Genomic DNA, 18,976 nt, shown 5'->3' on the forward strand with positions numbered 1-18,976 from the left:
ACACTAAAACAACGTTGGATTGCGTAGCGCTACCAGCTGTTTCGCGATTCTAGCAACTAGCAACTGAGTTTGAAAACAATTCTTCACAATTGTTATCAAAATCAATAAATCACTTTTTCCAAATTCGCACCGAACAAACACTCTTTCACACGCGGAAGAACTATCCAGATCACTTTTGAAGGAATAAAGAATGAAGGAATTACTGGCAGAGTCCCTTTGGAGATATCTGAAGATAATCTGAAGAAAGCTTCTGGAGGAAGCCTTGCACGAATCTCTGAAAGAATACCTTGAGGAATCCCAAGACAAGTATCCCTGAAGGAGTCCCTGGAGAGAGCCTGAGATTCAGAATGGTTTTCTGAAGAACTCCTGGATGGTTCCCTATGAAAATATGACACAGCATTCTTAAGAACCCGTACTTTAGGATAAATGAATAAAAAAAACGTCGATTTTTTGCTTAACCCTTTGGAGACGGCATTTTAACCTCTCTGGATGCAACCTCGCTAATCTAGAACACGTTTGTGGTGGTCGATTTTCTCGGCTGGGCACATACGACCCATTCGTCCCAAAGGGTCAAAGCAACTGTAGGATTTCAGGATTATTCAGAAAAAGTCCCAGTGGTAGATTCATCCAGTGTTCTGCATAGGAGCTCCAACATTTCATCAATAGATATTATACACCAAAGCGCATACCCTCCACCTTCCATCTGTCGCAATTGCTACAAACAAGTAAATTCAATCGACATAAATTGAATTCTGAATGTTGTGAAATTTTCCACCTCCTTTATGGTAAGAACCTCTTCAAAAGGGGAAACCTCAAAGCAGAACAATCTGCGTCATCGTCATCGTCGTCGTAACATAAGCCGATCGACCGACCGCCCGCCGAACGCCAAGCACCGACACAACAATGACGACGACAGTCAGATGGAGTAAATCGCATTTCGATTCACCGGGGCAGAAAACGAAGTCATTCAATATGCTTCCCAATGCAAAAATGAGGAAAACCGAAGAAAGGCTGCTTCTGCTGCTGTTGCTGTTGGAGAAACGTCGTCCTGGTTCTGGTCCTGCACCTAGAACTGTGACGACGACACAAAACCGAGCAAAATATTTTTCCTCCAAGCAAAACTATTTGCAATTTTCTTTCGTCGCTTGGTTCCCACTTCCACCACTCACTCAGCAGACAAATGGGGAAATGGGAGAAAGTAAGGCGATACGGGTGACCTGGCATTGTGGCAGCAATCGCAATTTGTGGTCTCCTCACCCTCCTCTCGCTCGGTTCGACAATGTCGGGCGGGAGAGGACCAATGCAAATGGGGAAAAGTAAAATGATTGAATGCTGCGCTGCGCCACCCAACATCGCATCGGTATCGTCACTGACTGAGCCCTAGAGAATGGTTGCTGGAGGTTGGCCCCGTGACGTTTGGCCTGTCGATGGAGCACCTTCTTCGTTGTTATGCGGCCGCAGTACCACAAGAAGGTTTGGTGGCATATGGAAATCGAGATGGAATGTTACTACAGTGGGTCAAGGCAAATGAAAATTCAAATGTAAAAAAACAATGTTTATCGTGGTTAGAGATACAGAGATATCTCCAGGAAATCTTCCGAAGATTCGTCTAGCAATTCCTCCACGAATTTTTCCAGAGACGCCTATAGAGATTTCTCTAAGGATTCTTCAAGGGTCTTATCCAGGCATTCCTCCAGGGATTCCTCCAGGAATTCCTCCAGGCATTCCGCCAGGCATTCCGCCAGGGATTCCTCCAGGAATTCCACCAGGGATTCCTCCAGGAGTTCCTCCAGGGATTCCTCCAGGAATTCCTCCAGGGATTCCTCCAGGAATTTCTCCAGGGATTCCTCCAGGAATTTCTCCAGGGATTCCTCCAGGAATTCCTCCAGGGATTCCTCCAGGAATTCCTCCAGGGATTCCTCTAGGAATTCCTCCAGGGATTCCTCCAGGAATTTCTCCAAGGATTCCTCCAGGAATTTCTCCAAGGATTCCTCCAGGAATTTCTCCAAGGATTCCTCCAGGAATTCCTCCAGGGATTCCTCCAGGAATTCCTCCAGGGATTCCTCCAGGAATTCCTCCAGGGATTCCTCCAGGAATTCCTCCAGGGATTCCTCCAGGAATTCCTCCAGGGATTCCTCCAGGAATTCCTCCAGGGATTCCTCCAGGAATTCCTCCAGGGATTCCTCCAGGAATTCCTCCAGGGATTCCTCCAGGAATTCCTCCAGGGATTCCTCCAGGAATTCCTCCAGGGATTCCTCCAGGAATTCCTCCAGGGATTCCTCCAGGAATTCCTCCAGGGATTCCTCCAGGAATTCCTCCAGGGATTCCTCCAGGAATTCCTCCAGGGATTCCTCCAGGAATTCCTCCAGGGATTCCTCCAGGAATTCCTCCAGGAATTCCTTCAGGAATACCTCCAGGACCTCCAGGAATTCCTTCAGGGATTCCTCCAGGAATTCCTCCAGGGATTCCTCCAGCAATTCCTCCAGGAATTCCTCCATCAATTCCTCCAGGAATTCCTCCAGGAATTCCTCCAGGAATACCTCCAGGACCTCCAGGAATTCCTCCAGGGATTCCTCCAGGAATTCCTCCAGGGATTCCTCCAGGAATTCCTCCAGGGATTCCTCCAGGAATTCCTCCAGGGATTCCTCCAGGAATTCCTCCAGGGATTCCTCCAGGAATTCCTCCAGGGATTCCTCCAGGAATTCCTCCAGGGATTCCTCCAGGAATTCCTCCAGGGATTCCTCCAGGAATTCCTCCAGGGATTCCTCCAGGAATTCCTCCAGGGATTCCTCCAGGCATTCCTCCAGGGATTCCTCCAGGAATTCCCCCAGGAATTCCTCCAAGGATTCCTCCGGGAATTCCTCCAGGGATTCCTCCAGGAATTCCCCCAGGAATTCCTCCAAGGATTCCTCCGGGAATTCCTCCAGGGATTCCTCCAGGAATTCCTCCAGGGATTCCTCCAGGAATTCCTCCAGGTATTCCTCCAGGAATTCCTCCAGGGATTCCTCCAGGAGTTCCTCCAGGGATTCCTCCAGGAATTCCTCCAGCAATTCCTCCAGGAATTCCTCCAGCAATTCCTCCAGGAATTCCTCCAGCAATTCCTCCAGCAATTCCTCCAGGAATTCCTCCAGGAATTCCTCCAGGAATACCTCCAGGACCTCCAGGAATTCCTCCAGGGATTCCTCCAGGAATTCCTCCAGGGATTCCTCCAGGAATTCCTCCAGGGATTCCTCCAGGAATTCCCCCAGGGATTCCTCCAGGAATTCCTCCAGGGATTCCTCCAGGAATTCCTCCAGGGATTCCTCCAGGAATTCCTCCAGGGATTCCTCCAGGAATTCCTCCAGGGATTCCTCCAGGAATTCCTCCAGGGATTCCTCCAGGGATTCCTCCAGGAATTCCTCCAGGGATTCCTCCAGGAATTCCTCCAGGGATTCCTCCAGGAATTCCTCCAGGGATTCCTCCAGGAATTCCTCCAGGGATTCCTCCAGGAATTCCTCCAGGAATTCCTCCAGGATTTCCCCAGGAATTCCTCCAGGAATTCCTCCAGGAATTCCTCCAGGGATTCCTCCAGGGACTCCTCCAAGGATTCCTCCAGGGATTCCTCAAGGAATTCCTCTAGGGATTCCTCCAGGAATTCCTCCAGGGATTCTTTCAGGAATTCCTCCAGGGATTTTTCTAGGCATTCCTGCAGGGATTCCTCCAAGGATTCCTCCAGGGATTCTTGAAGGGATTCCTTGAAGGATTCCTCCAGGGATTCCTTCAGGGGTTACTCCAGGAATTCCTCCAGGGGTTCCTCCAGGAATTCCTCCAGGAATTCTTCCAGGGATTCCTCCAGGAGTTCCTCCAGGGATTCCTCTAAAAATTCCTCCAGGGATTCATCCAGGAATTCTTCCAGGGATTCCTCCAGGGGTTCCTCAAAGGATTCCTCCAGAGATTCCTCCTGAAATTCCTTCAATTTTTTTTTTTTCAAAAAATACTCCGACGATGCCTCCAGAGTTTCCTTTAAGAATTTGCTCCAGGAAATCTCCAGGAACTCCTCCAGAAATTCCAGCTTTTTTGTGATTAAGTTTCTCAATGAATTCCCAGGTGAAACCGTGATATAAAGATGTGTGCGGAGCGAAACAAATTTCCCAAACTTTTCATAACTGCTTTGCTACCGTGCCACTGGAATCCAAGGTATGCGGGTGTCACCTGGGAATATAAATGTCAGCGCCGCGTCGGTAATCCCGGTGTAGGGGATTGCCATTTGTCATCTCCTGCCATTTCCAACGAACGAGCGACCGAACAGGAATGCGCGGTGTTATGCAAAAGACACACACGCGCGCTCGAGCAGCACAAGCAAGCCAGAGCTAGCAAGGAAAAGTTATGAATTTAATCTTCCCTCCGCTAATGGCATTACTTCTGAAAGATAAATACCTCTGCGAATGAGGCGGGGACGGGGCGGAAACGCCCGTCGGAGAATTATCCAAATTAAAGCCAAGCCTTTTCTCCCGGTTTAATATGCGGGCACGGGGTCTTGTCGTGTCATGCTGCTTATGTGTTATTGATGATGGTTGAGAGGGGGGAGGTTGTTCTCTGATAAATAGCGGCGCTGTGCTCTGGCTGGCTGGGTGTGGAATTTAATGATCCATTAAAGAGAACCAGCAACCAGAGAAGCGTCATCAGGACCATGGTAGCGGCTCGCTGGCATAACGATGGCCCACGGTAGGAGCCAATTCTAACGACCCGCATCCCCAACCCCATGTTATACTGCTTTTCGCAATAATAAGTTCTATCTTTTGTTTTGTATCACCCAAAGTCTAATTTTTTTGTCTTTTTCTTTTTTCTTTCTGTCTTTCTGTCTTCCTGTTTTCCTGTCTTCCTGTCTCCCTGTCTTACTGGTCTTCCTGTTTTCCTGTCTTCTTGTCTTCCTGGTCTTCCTGGTCTTCCTGGTCTTCCTGGTCTTCCTGGTCTTCCTGGTCTTCCTGGTCTTCCTGGTCTTCCTGGTCTTCCTGGTCTTCCTTGTCTTCTTGGTCTTCCTGGTCTTCCTGGACTTCCTGGTCTTCCTGGTCTTCTTGGTCTTCCTGGTCTTCCTGGTCTTCCTGGTCTTCCTGGTCTTCCTGGTCTTCCTGGTCTTCCTGGTCTTCCTGGTCTTCCTGGTCTTCCTGGTCTTCCTGGTCTTCCTGGTCTTCCTGGTCTTCCTGGTCTTCCTGGTCTTCCTGGTCTTCCTGGTCTTCCTGGTCTTCCTGGTCTTCCTGGTCTTCCTGGTCTTCCTGGTCTTCCTGGTCTTCCTGGTCTTCCTGGTCTTCCTGGTCTTCCTGGTCTTCCTGGTCTTCCTGGTCTTCCTGGTCTTCCTGGTCTTCCTGGTCTTCCTGGTCTTCCTGGTCTTCCTGGTCTTCCTGGTCTTCCTGGTCTTCCTGGTCTTCCTGGTCTTCCTGGTCTTCCTGGTCTTCCTGGTCTTCCTGGTCTTCCTGGTCTTCCTGGTCTTCCTGGTCTTCCTGGTCTTCCTGGTCTTCCTGGTCTTCCTGGTCTTCCTGGTCTTCCTGGTCTTCCTGGTCTTCCTGGTCTTCCTGGTCTTCCTGGTCTTCCTGGTCTTCCTGGTCTTCCTGGTCTTCCTGGTCTTCCTGGTCTTCCTGGTCTTCCTGGTCTTCCTGGTCTTCCTGGTCTTCCTGGTCGTCCTGGTCTTCCTGGTCTTCCTGGTCTTCCTGGTCTTCCTGGTCTTCCTGGTCTTCCTGGTCTTCCTGGTCTTCCTGGTCTTCCTGGTCTTCCTGGTCTTCCTGGTCTTCCTGGTCTTCCTGGTCTTCCTGGTCTTCCTGGTCTTCCTGGTCTTCCTGGTCTTCCTGGTCTTCCTGGTCTTCCTGGTCTTCCTGGTCTTCCTGGTCTTCCTGGTCTTCCTGGTCTTCCTGGTCTTCCTGGTCTTCCTGGTCTTCCTGGTCTTCCTGGTCTTCCTGGTCTTCCTGGTCTTCCTGGTCTTCCTGGTCTTCCTGGTCTTCCTGGTCTTCCTGGTCTTCCTGGTCTTCCTGGTCTTCCTGGTCTTCCTGGTCTTCCTGGTCTTCCTGGTCTTCCTGGTCTTCCTGGTCTTCCTGGTCTTCCTGGTCTTCCTGGTCTTCCTGGTCTTCCTGGTCTTCCTGGTCTTCCTGGTCTTCCTGGTCTTCCTGGTCTTCCTGGTCTTCCTGGTCTTCCTGGTCTTCCTGGTCTTCCTGGTCTTCCTGGTCTTCCTGGTCTTCCTGGTCTTCCTGGTCTTCCTGGTCTTCCTGGTCTTCCTGGTCTTCCTGGTCTTCCTGGTCTTCCTGGTCTTCCTGGTCTTCCTGGTCTTCCTGGTCTTCCTGGTCTTCCTGGTCTTCCTGGTCTTCCTGGTCTTCCTGGTCTTCCTGGTCTTCCTGGTCTTCCTGGTCTTCCTGGTCTTCCTGGTCTTCCTGGTCTTCCTGGTCTTCCTGGTCTTCCTGGTCTTCCTGGTCTTCCTGTCTTCCTCCGCTTACTCCTACTACCATAAAACAGAGGCGATCATAGCATATAAGGAAACAGTGTAAAACTACTGGGTGCGAATGCTTATCATCAGTGTCTGCTAAATCTACGGGCTCGAATTAACACACACATTCAACATAGCTTCCCTTTCCCCTGCAACAGCAGCAGTGGGTCATCTTATTCCCATCAGCGGACACATGTCGATACTACAAGCTATTATTACCATTCACCAATGTCCATTTGACCATCCATCTGGTGATGGAGCTGCTTGGTTGAATTGGCAAATTTATACAAAGCACCCGCTCCTATCTATGGGAGCGGCCATCAGGACTCCGGGAGCCATGGGAAACAAGTGATGTTATTGATCCCATGAAGCGGAAAGCACGGCCGCCATCGAAGTGCTTCTGGTTGCTGGGCTTTGAGGGAGGTGGGGTAAGCCGGACGGTATAAACCTTTGAACTTTGAGTTTGGACGGGGAGTGCAAATCGTAAATCGTTGGAGAGCAAGCGAACCATCGTTTGTTACCCAAGGAACGCGAGACAGTGCGTAAAGTACGGATAATAAGGGCAATTGTATCCAGTTGGCGTTGTAATCACGCGTATTAATGTCGGATTTATCTATGAATTGAGCTGTTGAAATGTAATTGATAGCATGATGAACTTAATCTTCACTACAAACGAGGGGAGCGGAAATGTGGAGAGATATGGAAGCAATATTCTCTTTCATGATGACAGGTATAAAAATAAGAAAATCAGGTGAAAAAATAGAAGAGAAAGAATACATAAAAAAATAAATAAATATAGATAGAAGAATAAGAAGAGACAGAAGAAAAAAAGAGAAGATAAAAGGGATATGAAAATGGAAGATATTGAAAATATAAGAAGAAACAGAAGAGAATGAAACCATTTGAGGGATAAAACGATAGATGAACGACAAAGAAAGTAATAGAAAAGACAAAAGAAACAGAAAAGAAAGAGAGGCAGAACAAAATGAAAAGATAGAAGAGAAAATATATAAAAAGTGAATGAAATAGAAGAGACAGTAGAGTTAGTAGACAGAAAAAGATGTAAAAGATGGAACAGTTTGAAACTGAGAGTAGAACAGAAAAACGAAAAGAAAAATATTTGGGCGAAATAGAGCTATGAAGTTAAAAACTCAAAGCTAGGAGCAAAGCGTCAGAAGAAATCATAAATAAAAGTAATAGAAGAGATAGAAAACCAAAATAAGTTGGAAGAGATTGCTGAAATAGATTTGTTCAAAACTACAAGCTCTTACAGCGCTGGCAGCTAGGTGTAAGAACCTAGAAGCTAGACGAGACAGAGAAATATATGAATCAAGAAACATGGAAGAGAAAAGATGGAAGATATGGAAAAGATTTAAGAAACAGAAGAGTCGAGTCAAGTACGACCTGACAGTTGAGGTAGAAATGCGTCGAAATACTGTCATATGAAGCAGTAACAAGTAGTATTAATAGAACAAATAGAAGTGATAGAAAATGAGAAGCAGTCAACAGAAGATAGAAGCAATGTTCAACTCAAAACTGAAAGCCAGAAGACTAAGATGAGTTTGATAGATTGGAAGAGATGAGCGAGAATGAAGAAATAGGAGAAAAAGAAACGCGAAGCAAGAGGCTAAAAACATGATGTCAGAAGCTAACAGAAGAAGCAGACAATAGAGAATAGGTAAAAATATGAAAAATAGTAACCATACATCGGCATACACAAGCGGTTATCTAAACGATGTACGTGACCAACAGGCTGTATCAAACGATGTTAGAAAAGTCAAGGAGCAACCCTAAATACAAAGGAAGGGCTTTAGAGTGTCTGAAGAAGAGGCCAAAAGACTCAACGAGATTGAAGAGGCAGGAGTGTCTCAGTGCGGGGTGAGGTTTTCAAGTTGTTAAAGGGGGCAAATCGAATGATCCGGGGATTTTATAGAGAAGGGAGTTGATGCGGGAGTGAAGAGATTTCATAATATTTAATGCGATTCTTATAAGGGTTTTAAAGGACTTCAGGGTATCACGGTGGCTCCGAGGAGGAGGTAAACCGCACCTATGTGGAAGTCTCAGAAATCCTCCTCATCTCATCCTTCTATTAAAGACACAGAAAAGATAGACAGAAGAGACAGAATAGACAGAAAAGAAAGAAGAGACAGAAAAAAAACAAAGAAACAGAAGATAGAAGGAACAGAAAAGACAGAAAAGACAGAAGAGACAGAAGAGACAGAAGAGACAGAAGAGACAGAAGAGACAGAAGAGACAGGAGAGACAGAAGATACAGAAGAGACAGAAGAGACAGAAGAGACAGAAGAGACAGAAGAGACAGAAGAGACAGAAGAGACAGAAGAGACAGAAGAGACAGAAGAGACAGAAGAGACAGAAGAGACAGAAGAGACAGAAGAGACAGAAGAGACAGAAGAGACAGAAGAGACAGGAGAGACAGAAGATACAGAAGAGACAGAAGAGACAGAAGAGACAGAAGAGACAGAAGAGACAGAAGAGACAGAAGAGACAGAAGAGACAGAAGAGACAGAAGAGACAGAAGAGACAGAAGAGACAGAAGAGACAGAAGAGACAGAAGAGACAGAAGAGACAGAAGAGACAGAAGAGTCAGAAAAAAACTAAAATAAAAGAAGAGACAGAAGAGACAAAAGAGGCAAAAAAGACGAAGAGACAGAAAGACAGAAGAGACAGGGTATTATAGAGACAGAAGAAACAGAAGATACAGAAGAGGCAGAAGAGACAGAAGAGACAGATGAAACAGAAGAGACAGAAGAGACAGAAGAGACAGAAGAGACAGAAGAGACAGAAGAGACAGAAGAGACAGAAGAGACAGAAGAGACAGAAGAGACAGAAGAGACAGAAGAGACAGAAGAGACAGAAGAGACAGAAGAGACAGAAGAGACAGAAGAGACAGAAGAGACAGAAGAGACAGAAGAGACAGAAGAGACAGAAGAGACAGAAGAGACAGAAGAGACAGAAGAGACAGAAGAGACAGAAGAGACAGAAGAGACAGAAGAGACAGAAGAGACAGAAGAGACAGAAGAGACAGAAGAGACAGAAGAGACAGAAGAGACAGAAGAGACAGAAGAGACAGAAGAGACAGAAGAGACAGAAGAGACAGAAGAGACAGAAGAGACAGAAGAGACAGAAGAGACAGAAGAGACAGAAGAGACAGAAGAGACAGAAGAGACAGAAGAGACAGAAGAGACAGAAGAGACAGAAGAGACAGAAGAGACAGAAGAGACAGAAGAGACAGAAAAGACAGAAGAGACAGAAGAGACAGAAGAGACAGAAGAGACAGAAGAGACAGAAGAGACAGAAGAGACAGAAGAGACAGAAGAGACAGAAGAGACAGAAGAGATAGAAGAGACAGAAGAGACAGAAGAGACAGAAGAGACAGAAGAGACAGAAGAGACAGAAGAGACAGAAGAGACAGAAGAGACAGAAGAGACAGAAGAGACAGAAGAGACAGAAGAGACAGAAGAGACAGAAGAGACAGAAGAGACAGAAGAGACAGAAGAGACAGAAGAGACAGAAGAGACAGAAGAGACAGAAGAGACAGAAGGGACAGAAGGGACAGAAACGACAGAAGAGACAGAAGAGACAGAAGAACCATAAATGACAGAAGATACAGAAGAGACAGAAGGGAAAGAAAAAACAGAAGAGACAGAAGAGACAAAAGAGACAGAAGAGACAGAAGAGACAGAAGAGACAGAAGAGACAGAAGAGACAGAAGAGACAGAAGAGACAGAAGAGACAGAAGAGACAGAAGAGACAGAAGAGACAGAAGAGACAGAAGAGACAGAAGAGACAGAAGAGATAGACGAGACAGAAGAGACAGAAGAGATAGAAGAGAGAGGAGAAACAGAATAGACAGAAGAGACAGAAAATACAGAAGTGACAAAAGAGTCAGAAAAAACAAAAACAAAAGAAACAGAAGACACAGACGAGACAGAAAATATAGAATAGACAGAAAAGACAGAAGAGACAGAAGTGACAGAAGAGTCAGAAGAAACAGAAATGAAGAAGAGACAGAAGAGACAAAAGAGGCAAAAGAAACGAAAGAGGATGAAGACAGAAGACAGAAGGCAGAAGACAGAAGACAGACGACAGACGACAGAAGACAGAAGACAGAAGACAGAAGACAGAAGACAGAAGACAGAAGACAGAAGACAGAAGACAGAAGACAGAAGACAGAAGACAGAAGACAGAAGACAGAAGACAGAAGACAGAAGACAGAAGACAGAAGACAGAAGACAGAAGACAGAAGACAGAAGACAGAAGACAGAAGACAGAAGACAGAAGACAGAAGACAGAAGACAGAAGACAGAAGACAGAAGACAGAAGACAGAAGACAGAAGACAGAAGACAGAAGACAGAAGACAGAAGACAGAAGACAGAAGACAGAAGACAGAAGACAGAAGACAGAAGACAGAAGACAGAAGACAGAAGACAGAAGACAGAAGACAGAAGACAGAAGACAGAAGACAGAAGACAGAAGACAGAAGACAGAAGACAGAAGACAGAAGACAGAAGACAGAAGACAGAAGACAGAAGACAGAAGACAGAAGACAGAAGACAGAAGACAGAAGACAGAAGACAGAAGACAGAAGACAGAAGACAGAAGACAGAAGACAGAAGACAGAAGACAGAAGACAGAAGACAGAAGACAGAAGACAGAAGACAGAAGACAGAAGACAGAAGACAGAAGACAGAAGACAGAAGACAGAAGACAGAAGACAGAAGACAGAAGACAGAAGACAGAAGACAGAAGACAGAAGACAGAAGACAGAAGACAGAAGACAGAAGACAGAAGACAGAAGACAGAAGACAGAAGACAGAAGACAGAAGACAGAAGACAGAAGACAGAAGACAGAAGACAGAAGACAGAAGACAGAAGACAGAAGACAGAAGACAGAAGACAGAAGACAGAAGACAGAAGACAGAAGACAGAAGACAGAAGACAGAAGACAGAAGACAGAAAACAGAAGACAGAAGACAGAAGACAGAAGACAGAAGACAGAAGACAGAAGACAGAAGACAGAAGACAGAAGACAGAAGACAGAAGACAGAAGACAGAAGACAGAAGACAGAAGACAGAAGACAGAAGACAGAAGACAGAAGACAGAAGACAGAAGACAGAAGACAGAAGACAGAAGACAGAAGACAGAAGACAGAAGACAGAAGACAGAAGACAGAAGACAGAAGACAGAAGACAGAAGACAGAAGACAGAAGACAGAAGACAGAAGACAGAAGACAGAAGACAGAAGACAGAAGACAGAAGACAGAAGACAGAAGACAGAAGACAGAAGACAGAAGACAGAAGACAGAAGACAGAAGACAGAAGACAGAAGACAGAAGACAGAAGACAGAAGACAGAAGACAGAAGACAGAAGACAGAAGACAGAAGACAGAAGACAGAAGACAGAAGACAGAAGACAGAAGACAGAAGACAGAAGACAGAAGACAGAAGACAGAAGACAGAAGACAGAAGACAGAAGACAGAAGACAGAAGACAGAAGACAGAAGACAGAAGACAGAAGATGAAAGATAGAATACAGAAAACAGAAAAGAAACCACAAGTTGAAAAAAAAACAAGAAAGGCGAAAAAACAAAAACCAAATGATTAACGATAAAAAAAAAACTAAAAACAAACATAAAAAGATTGAAATACAAAAGAGATGAAAGAAAAGTAATAGAAACAGAATATTAAAAATTACTGAGGATAACAGAAGTAAAGTTATTGCAAGTTTGTTCTTGAAGCCAAAACATAAAATTTGAAATTGAAGCGACAAACCAAGACCGATTGAATGACACTAAACTCACCAAAAGAATTAACAGATTCAATAATATGACATGACAATACTTTCAAGTTTTTTTGGACCACCATTTTTCTCAATTATAACTAAAATAACTAAGTTAAAAAGTTCTGTATCCACAAGCCAAAAGCAGTTCAGCGTTGTCACGTAATTGACTCCTTCTGAAACCATCATTTCAGTCACATCCTTTCTGTTTTCGCCATAAATTTCAATTTTCTCGCTTCGCACCTTGCACTTTTCTCGTAGGTACGCAACACACACTTATAACAAAGCTTATAGAAAAAGAAAGAAAAACGCACTAGGTACCACCCAACGGGGAGAATCGTGCTAGCTAAAGCGCAAGAGTTCATCATCGAAAATTTATCAACTCTATAAATCAACGCAAAATCCCAATCAATATTCAAATCGCATCTCATAAATCCCCCCATCTAATGGAATGAATAATGAATAATGCTTGCTGCTGCTGCTGCACCGGAGCCAAGCCGAGTGAGAGCCAATCTAAACGTACTTACCAAAGCACTGCTCGACTGGGTGAAAGCGCTTTCGATCCGTTTTCTCTCGGTAGCTACCAATGCCATGCCGTGTTTGTGCATCGGTATTTCTAGTTAGAGTTGCACAGTTCATATCATTTTAACGGTTAAGACTTAACTTGGAATCACGCAGATTATGTGATAGATCAGCATTGTTGTCGCTTTCGAAACTTATAGCAATAAAATATAGTAAATGATCTAACTCAATATCAAGCCTTTATGCAGCTGATATAGTGCTTTGAAGTCGATTAATAGATTTAAATAAACACCACGTAAGTATTTCGTAGAAAAAATTCGCAACGAACTCATAAATTTGCACGATTGCTTTGAAACATTATTCTGCATTCTGGAAATATGTGATAGTACACTCTGCGACTTGTAATTTTACAGTCAATCTTGTAATTTTACATTTTGACCATTTTGTATCAGTTAACATGACATTCCTCAGACTTTGTCTTGATAATTTTCATCTGTGCAACTCGGCGAAGCCTAGCAGCAAGAAAAACTGCCCAAACGTTCATATTTGGTGTCATCCAAAGCGTTTATAAACCCACACCATCTAGCAAACAACATTTCGAGAACACTGTATCATACAACACGTCGACCATCCGACTAAGGGCAACCGGGAGAAAATTCCATAAAGTTTATCAGTTCGCGATTTTTGCATCACCTACCAACCTATTACTTTTCAGATTCACACCGTACGAGTGGCCCACGCCGAACCCATGCGATCCACATCCGGAAAAGCTGCAAACGCAGTTCACGCTCATGAACTGCATGTGGTTCGCCATCGGCTCGCTGATGCAGCAGGGATGCGATTTTCTGCCCAAGTAAGATTGGCGTTTTTTTTTCACATGTTTCACCAGAGAGTTTAAAAGCGGATGAGAAGTCGATCAGTTGGAAGTTGGAAAACGGATTTTTTTTTCTACATTTCCTAGAAGAAACTTGAAGGTAACAATAATGCTCTTTCTAGGCGGCCTGTTTCGACCCGATTCGAGGGAATCCATCAAACCCAATTAGTCCCATAAATCCAATTGTCAATCAGCGAGCTTTCGGGAAAAGGTTTTTTCATTCGCAGACGAGATGGAACGGAAGCATGTCATTGACATTGCGAGTGGGATTTTTTGTCCTCTTCGAGAGGTCAGAATCAGGGGACCGCAAAGTGGTTCACACAGGTATTAGCCTTCGTGGAATTTGATTTGCGGCACAAAAGTGTAGAGAATTTAAAGTTATCTCAATAAATTTAGGTCGTGCCTCGTATGTATGTTATGCTTTACATTTGCTGGAAGCAACTTGACATGCATTTGTTTTCTATGCGCTACAGAGAATTCATGGGATTCCTCAGAAGTTTAAGTTAGTTTCAGTGGATTTTAGGACCCTCAAGGGCATTTTAGACCAGTGCACAATGGGTCCAGAGCCGTATTTACAAAGACAAAAATGGTGTCTTTGGGAAAGTTTTTCTTATTTTTCGATTTTTTTTATCATTATTGTGAAATTAAAGTGGTCCCTCTAGTTACGCTGATCCAAACATCTGCTTTTTAATAGTTTTATGTACGTTAACAAAATGTTCTACAAAGTTGTAAATCAACTTATTTCGAGCAAGTTTGCCGAAGAAACCATTATTCTATCTCTTATGGTTCCTTACTTATATATTTTTAAAAGATTCGTGTTAGGGTGATCCATGAAATGCAGTTTTTTTTAATTAACTTTTAATTCGTTCGTCAACGACGCATATTTTTTCCAAAGAGCTCAATGTTCTAACTCTCAAGGTTAAAAAGATATTGGTATTTTTCTTTGAAAAATCACTTTTTTTTCCAAAAAGTTATATCTTAAAAAGGAGCAAATGGAGATCTCTCGGTTGCATTGGAAAGATCATGCTCCGTTCTATTTATGGTGAAACAACTACAGGTACCTTTTTTGTTTGAAACTTTTTATTGAATTTTGAAAATACGATTTTCTTTCATGGAAAAGCAGTTGTAACTTTGAAATTCGATGATAAACAAACTTTTTTTTATTTATTTATTTTTTTGGAAATCTGTTTTTATTCAATATGTTTAAATGTGTTGATTTTTTCGCAATACTTTGTTTTGAGCACTTTTAGAGCAGCCAAAAACTCACAATTTTGTCGAAGACGCCAAATTTGTATCTCATCGCTTTTCAAAATTACAACTGCTTTTTTATGAAAAAAATCGTATTTTCAAAATTCAATAAAAAGCTTCAAATAAAAACGGTATCTGCAGTTTTTTCACCATAAATAGAACGGAGCATGATCTTTCCAATGCAACCGAGAGATTGAAAATCCATTAGCTCCTTTTTAAGACATGACTTTTTGAAAAAAAAAAGTGATTTTTCAAAGAAAAATACCAATATCTTTTTAACCTTGAGAGTTAGAACATTGAGCTCTTTGGAAAAAAAAATATGCGTCGTTGATAGTTCTAAAAGTGCTCGCAACAAAGTAATTACAAGAAACAAACGAATTAAAAGTTAATTCAGGAAAATTGAATTTCATGGATCACCCTAACATAAATCTTTTAAAAAAATATAAATAAGGAACGATAACAGATAGAATAATGGTTTCTTCGGCAAACTTGCTCAAAAAAAGTTGTTTTACAACTTTGTAGAACATTTTGTTAACGTACATAAAACTATTAAAAAGCAGATGTTTGGATCAGCGTAACTAGAGGGACCACTTTAATTTCACAATAGGGATAAAAAAGATCGAAAAATAATAAGAAACTTTTCCAAAGACGCCATGTATCTAATACTTATGGTTTGGCACAAACATTTTTGTCTTCGTAAATACGGCTCAGGACCCATTGTGCAGTGATTAGACCTATTGTTGCATTACCCGTATCCTTAGTGTAATTCATGTTGCATTACTCTATTTCAAATGAAGGCAACACAATATCGATTATGCTACAGTTTTTGTTTCGTTTTCTTAAACCATTCAGAAGCTATCAAATTTGAAAATATGATCGCACTATTTACTCTAAGCAATCTCCAAAGAATTTCAGGGAGGAATCTCAGAAGGAATTCCAGGAGGAACCTTAAAAGAAACTCCTGGAGAAATCCATGAAGAAATTCTGGACTTATCTCTGCTGGAACTGCTGTATGAAACCCTGAAGGAATATCTGCAGAAATCTCCTGTGGTTCAAGTATCTGTCTTAGAGAGATTCCTGCAGAAACTTCTAAAGGAATCCATGATTTTAATAATCGAGGAATTTCAGAAAGAAATCCAGGAGGATTTCCCAAATAAATTCAAGAAGAAATCCTAAGGGATTTACAGCAGGAATCCACGAAGGAATTCCAGCGGGAATTTCTAAAGGAATTCGAGAATTCTTTAGGCAAGGATTTCTAGGAGAAATCAACGAAAAATATCCAGGAGAAATCCCGAAAGAATTTCCAGCAGGAATCCTCAACAGAACTCTAGTGGGAGTTTCCAAGAAAATTCGAGAAAGAATCCCCAAAGGATTTCTAAGAGGTATCAACGAAGAATGCCTTAGAGGTATTTCTGGAGCAATTCCAGAAGAAATTCCTGAGATAATTCTAGGAGGAATCCCCGAAGGAATTCTAAGGGGAATCCCCGCAGGAATTCCAGAACGAATCACCGAAGGAAGTCTAGGAGGAATCTCCCAAGAAACTAAAGGACTAATTTCGGCAGAAATCCCAGAAGGAGCTACCAAAAGAATTCCAGGAGAAATCTGGAATTCCGAGCAAAATCCTCAAAGAGGAAACCCGGAAGCAACTCCTAGAGGAATCTCCATAGGAAGTCAGAAGGAATCCCCGAAGAAATTTAAGAAGGAATCCTCGAAGGAACTCTAGCAAGAATCCACGAATTCTAGAAGGAATTTTCGAAGGAATTCTTGAAGATATCACCGAATAAATTCAAGAAGGAAACCCCGAAGGAATTCCAGGAGGAATCCTGGAGGAATTCCATGAAGAATTTAAGGAATTCCAGGAGAAATCTCCGAAAAAAATAAAAGAGGAATCGCCACAGGAATGCCAAGAGGAAACTTCAAAGCTATTCCAGGAGGAGTTACCGTGTAAATTTTAGAAGGAATTTCCGACGGAATATCAGGAGAAATACCCAAAGAACTTTCAGGAGGAAACTTTGAAGGAAGTCCAGCAGGCAGCCACGAAAGAATTCCAAGAGAAATCCACGAAGAAACTCTAAGAGGATACCCAAAAGGAATTCCCGGAGGAATCCACGACGGAATATCTAGAGGAATCCCCGAAAGAATTTTAGGAGGAATCCATGAAGGAAGAGAGATCCCCAAAGAAATTCCAGAAAGTACCTATTTTGGGCACTTGCTGTTATAACTAAGTCAATTTCAAACCGATTGATTTGAATTTTTGTATAGATTTAGGTACGTATAATATCTAACTCTGTACAAAAATTCAATTCAATCGGCTTGAAATTGACTTAGATATAGCGGCAAGTGCCCAAAATAGGTAAACCTGCCCAAATGGTACAAGACCCTAATTCGTGAAGGAATCCTCAAAAGATTTCTAGGAGGAACCATAAACACCTAGAGGAATCCTCGAAGAAATTCCATGAGGAACCCCTGGATGAAATTTAAAAGGAATCTTCGAAGGAATTTTAGGGGGAATCCCCAAAGGCATTTCAGGAGGAATCCCTGCAGGAATTTCAAGAGAGAATTCCAAAAAAATCAAGCGTGAATCCCAATGAAATTCCAACAGGACTCCCCAAAAGAATTCCAGTGGGAATTCCCAAAGGAATTCGAGGAAGAATCGACAAAGGATCTATAGATAGGATCAACGAAAAATACCCAGAGGGTATCTCTGAAAGGGTTCCAGGAGAAATTCGTGAGGGAATTCTTGGAAGAATTACTGAAGGAATTTCAAGAGGAATCCTCGAATTGATTCCAGTAGAAATTTTCCCAAGGAATTCCAGTAGGAAACCCCGCAGGAGTTCTAGGTGCAATCCCCGGAGGAATTCCATGAGAAATTTCTGGAGGAATCTCCAAAGAAATTCGAAGAGGAATCACAACAAGAACTCCAAGAGGAAACTCCGAAGAAAATCCAGGAGGAATCTCTGTAGTAATTGCAGGAGGAGTTCCCGTAGAAATTTCAGGAGGAATCCCGACGGAATATCAGGAGCAATCCCCGAAGAAATTTCAGGAGGAATCCTGAATCAAGAGAAATCCTCGAAGAAATTACAGGAAAAATCCCTGCAGGAATCCCAGGGGGAACCCCTGAAGGAATTCTGGGAGGAATCTCCAAAGGATTTCCTAGCGGAATAATCGACAGATTTTTAAGGGAAAACCCCGAAGTAATTCCAAGAGAAAACCCCATAGGTAGTTCAGGAGAAATCTCCGATGAAACTCTAGGAGGAATCCCCGAAGAAATTCCAGGAGGACTCCTAGAGGAATTCCATGAGGAATCCCTGGAGGAAACCAAGGAGGAATCTTCGTAGGAATTCTAAAAGAAATCATCGAATATATCCCAGGACGAAACCCCGAAGGAATTTCAGGAGAAATACACGACAGTATATCAGGAGAAATCCCCGTAAGAACCATGTCAAAGTACTTCGTTTTGAATGCACACAGGCACCACATAGCGGCGGAATTACGCACTAAACATACCACCATTTGATAGCCATAGACATTCTGATCAACTTTGCTGAAGACACGAACTTTCTAGATGGTCAGAATCATGAGATAAACCATGTGAAAGTACTTCGTATTAAATGCACACTAGCGCCACATAGCGGCGGAATTACGCACAAAACTTACTACCATTTGATAGCAATAGACCTTCAGATCAACTTTGCTGAAGGTCCAAACTATGCAGGGGATACGGTTTTTAAGATACAGTTAAGAAAATGATTAAGTCTTCAGGTGATGCCTGAAGACTTTCTGGGGGTGCTGCAATATTCAATTGGGTGTTGCGATTCCATTTTTATGGCGGGTAGTGTATGTACACTCCCGTTCAAAAGTTTGGGGTCACCCCCTCAAAAACATGTCATTTTTTTAGGCCCATATCTCCGCCAATTTGCCTCCGATTTCAAAACCCTAGGTTTCATTCAAAAGATAATAAGTCAAAGAAACTTTGAACATCATTTGAAAGAAACTTTTTCAAAAAAATTTGTATGTAAACTTAACCCAAAGTTGCCAAATTTTCTAAAAAATGAATGTAAACTTACGGCTGTGTCGCTGGA

The 18,976-nt window shown here is 43.0% G+C and overlaps 1 protein-coding gene across 1 annotated transcript in view; it reads left to right on the top strand.

Annotated features, from left to right (window-relative positions):
- LOC109398396 (glutamate receptor ionotropic, kainate 1) overlaps positions 1–13,674 on the top strand; it is a 693,316-nt gene extending 679,642 nt beyond the window's left edge. The window contains exon 12 of the mRNA XM_062845084.1: positions 13,488–13,674. Coding sequence (XP_062701068.1) covers positions 13,488–13,629 — 142 coding nt within the window. The 3' untranslated portion in view covers positions 13,630–13,674. The remainder of the gene's footprint in view (positions 1–13,487) is intronic.
- Positions 13,675–18,976: the final 5,302 nt, after the last annotated feature.

The sequence above is a fragment of the Aedes albopictus genome, chromosome 1, assembly GCF_035046485.1.
Source record: "Aedes albopictus strain Foshan chromosome 1, AalbF5, whole genome shotgun sequence".
Lineage (NCBI taxonomy): Eukaryota > Metazoa > Arthropoda > Insecta > Diptera > Culicidae > Aedes > Aedes albopictus.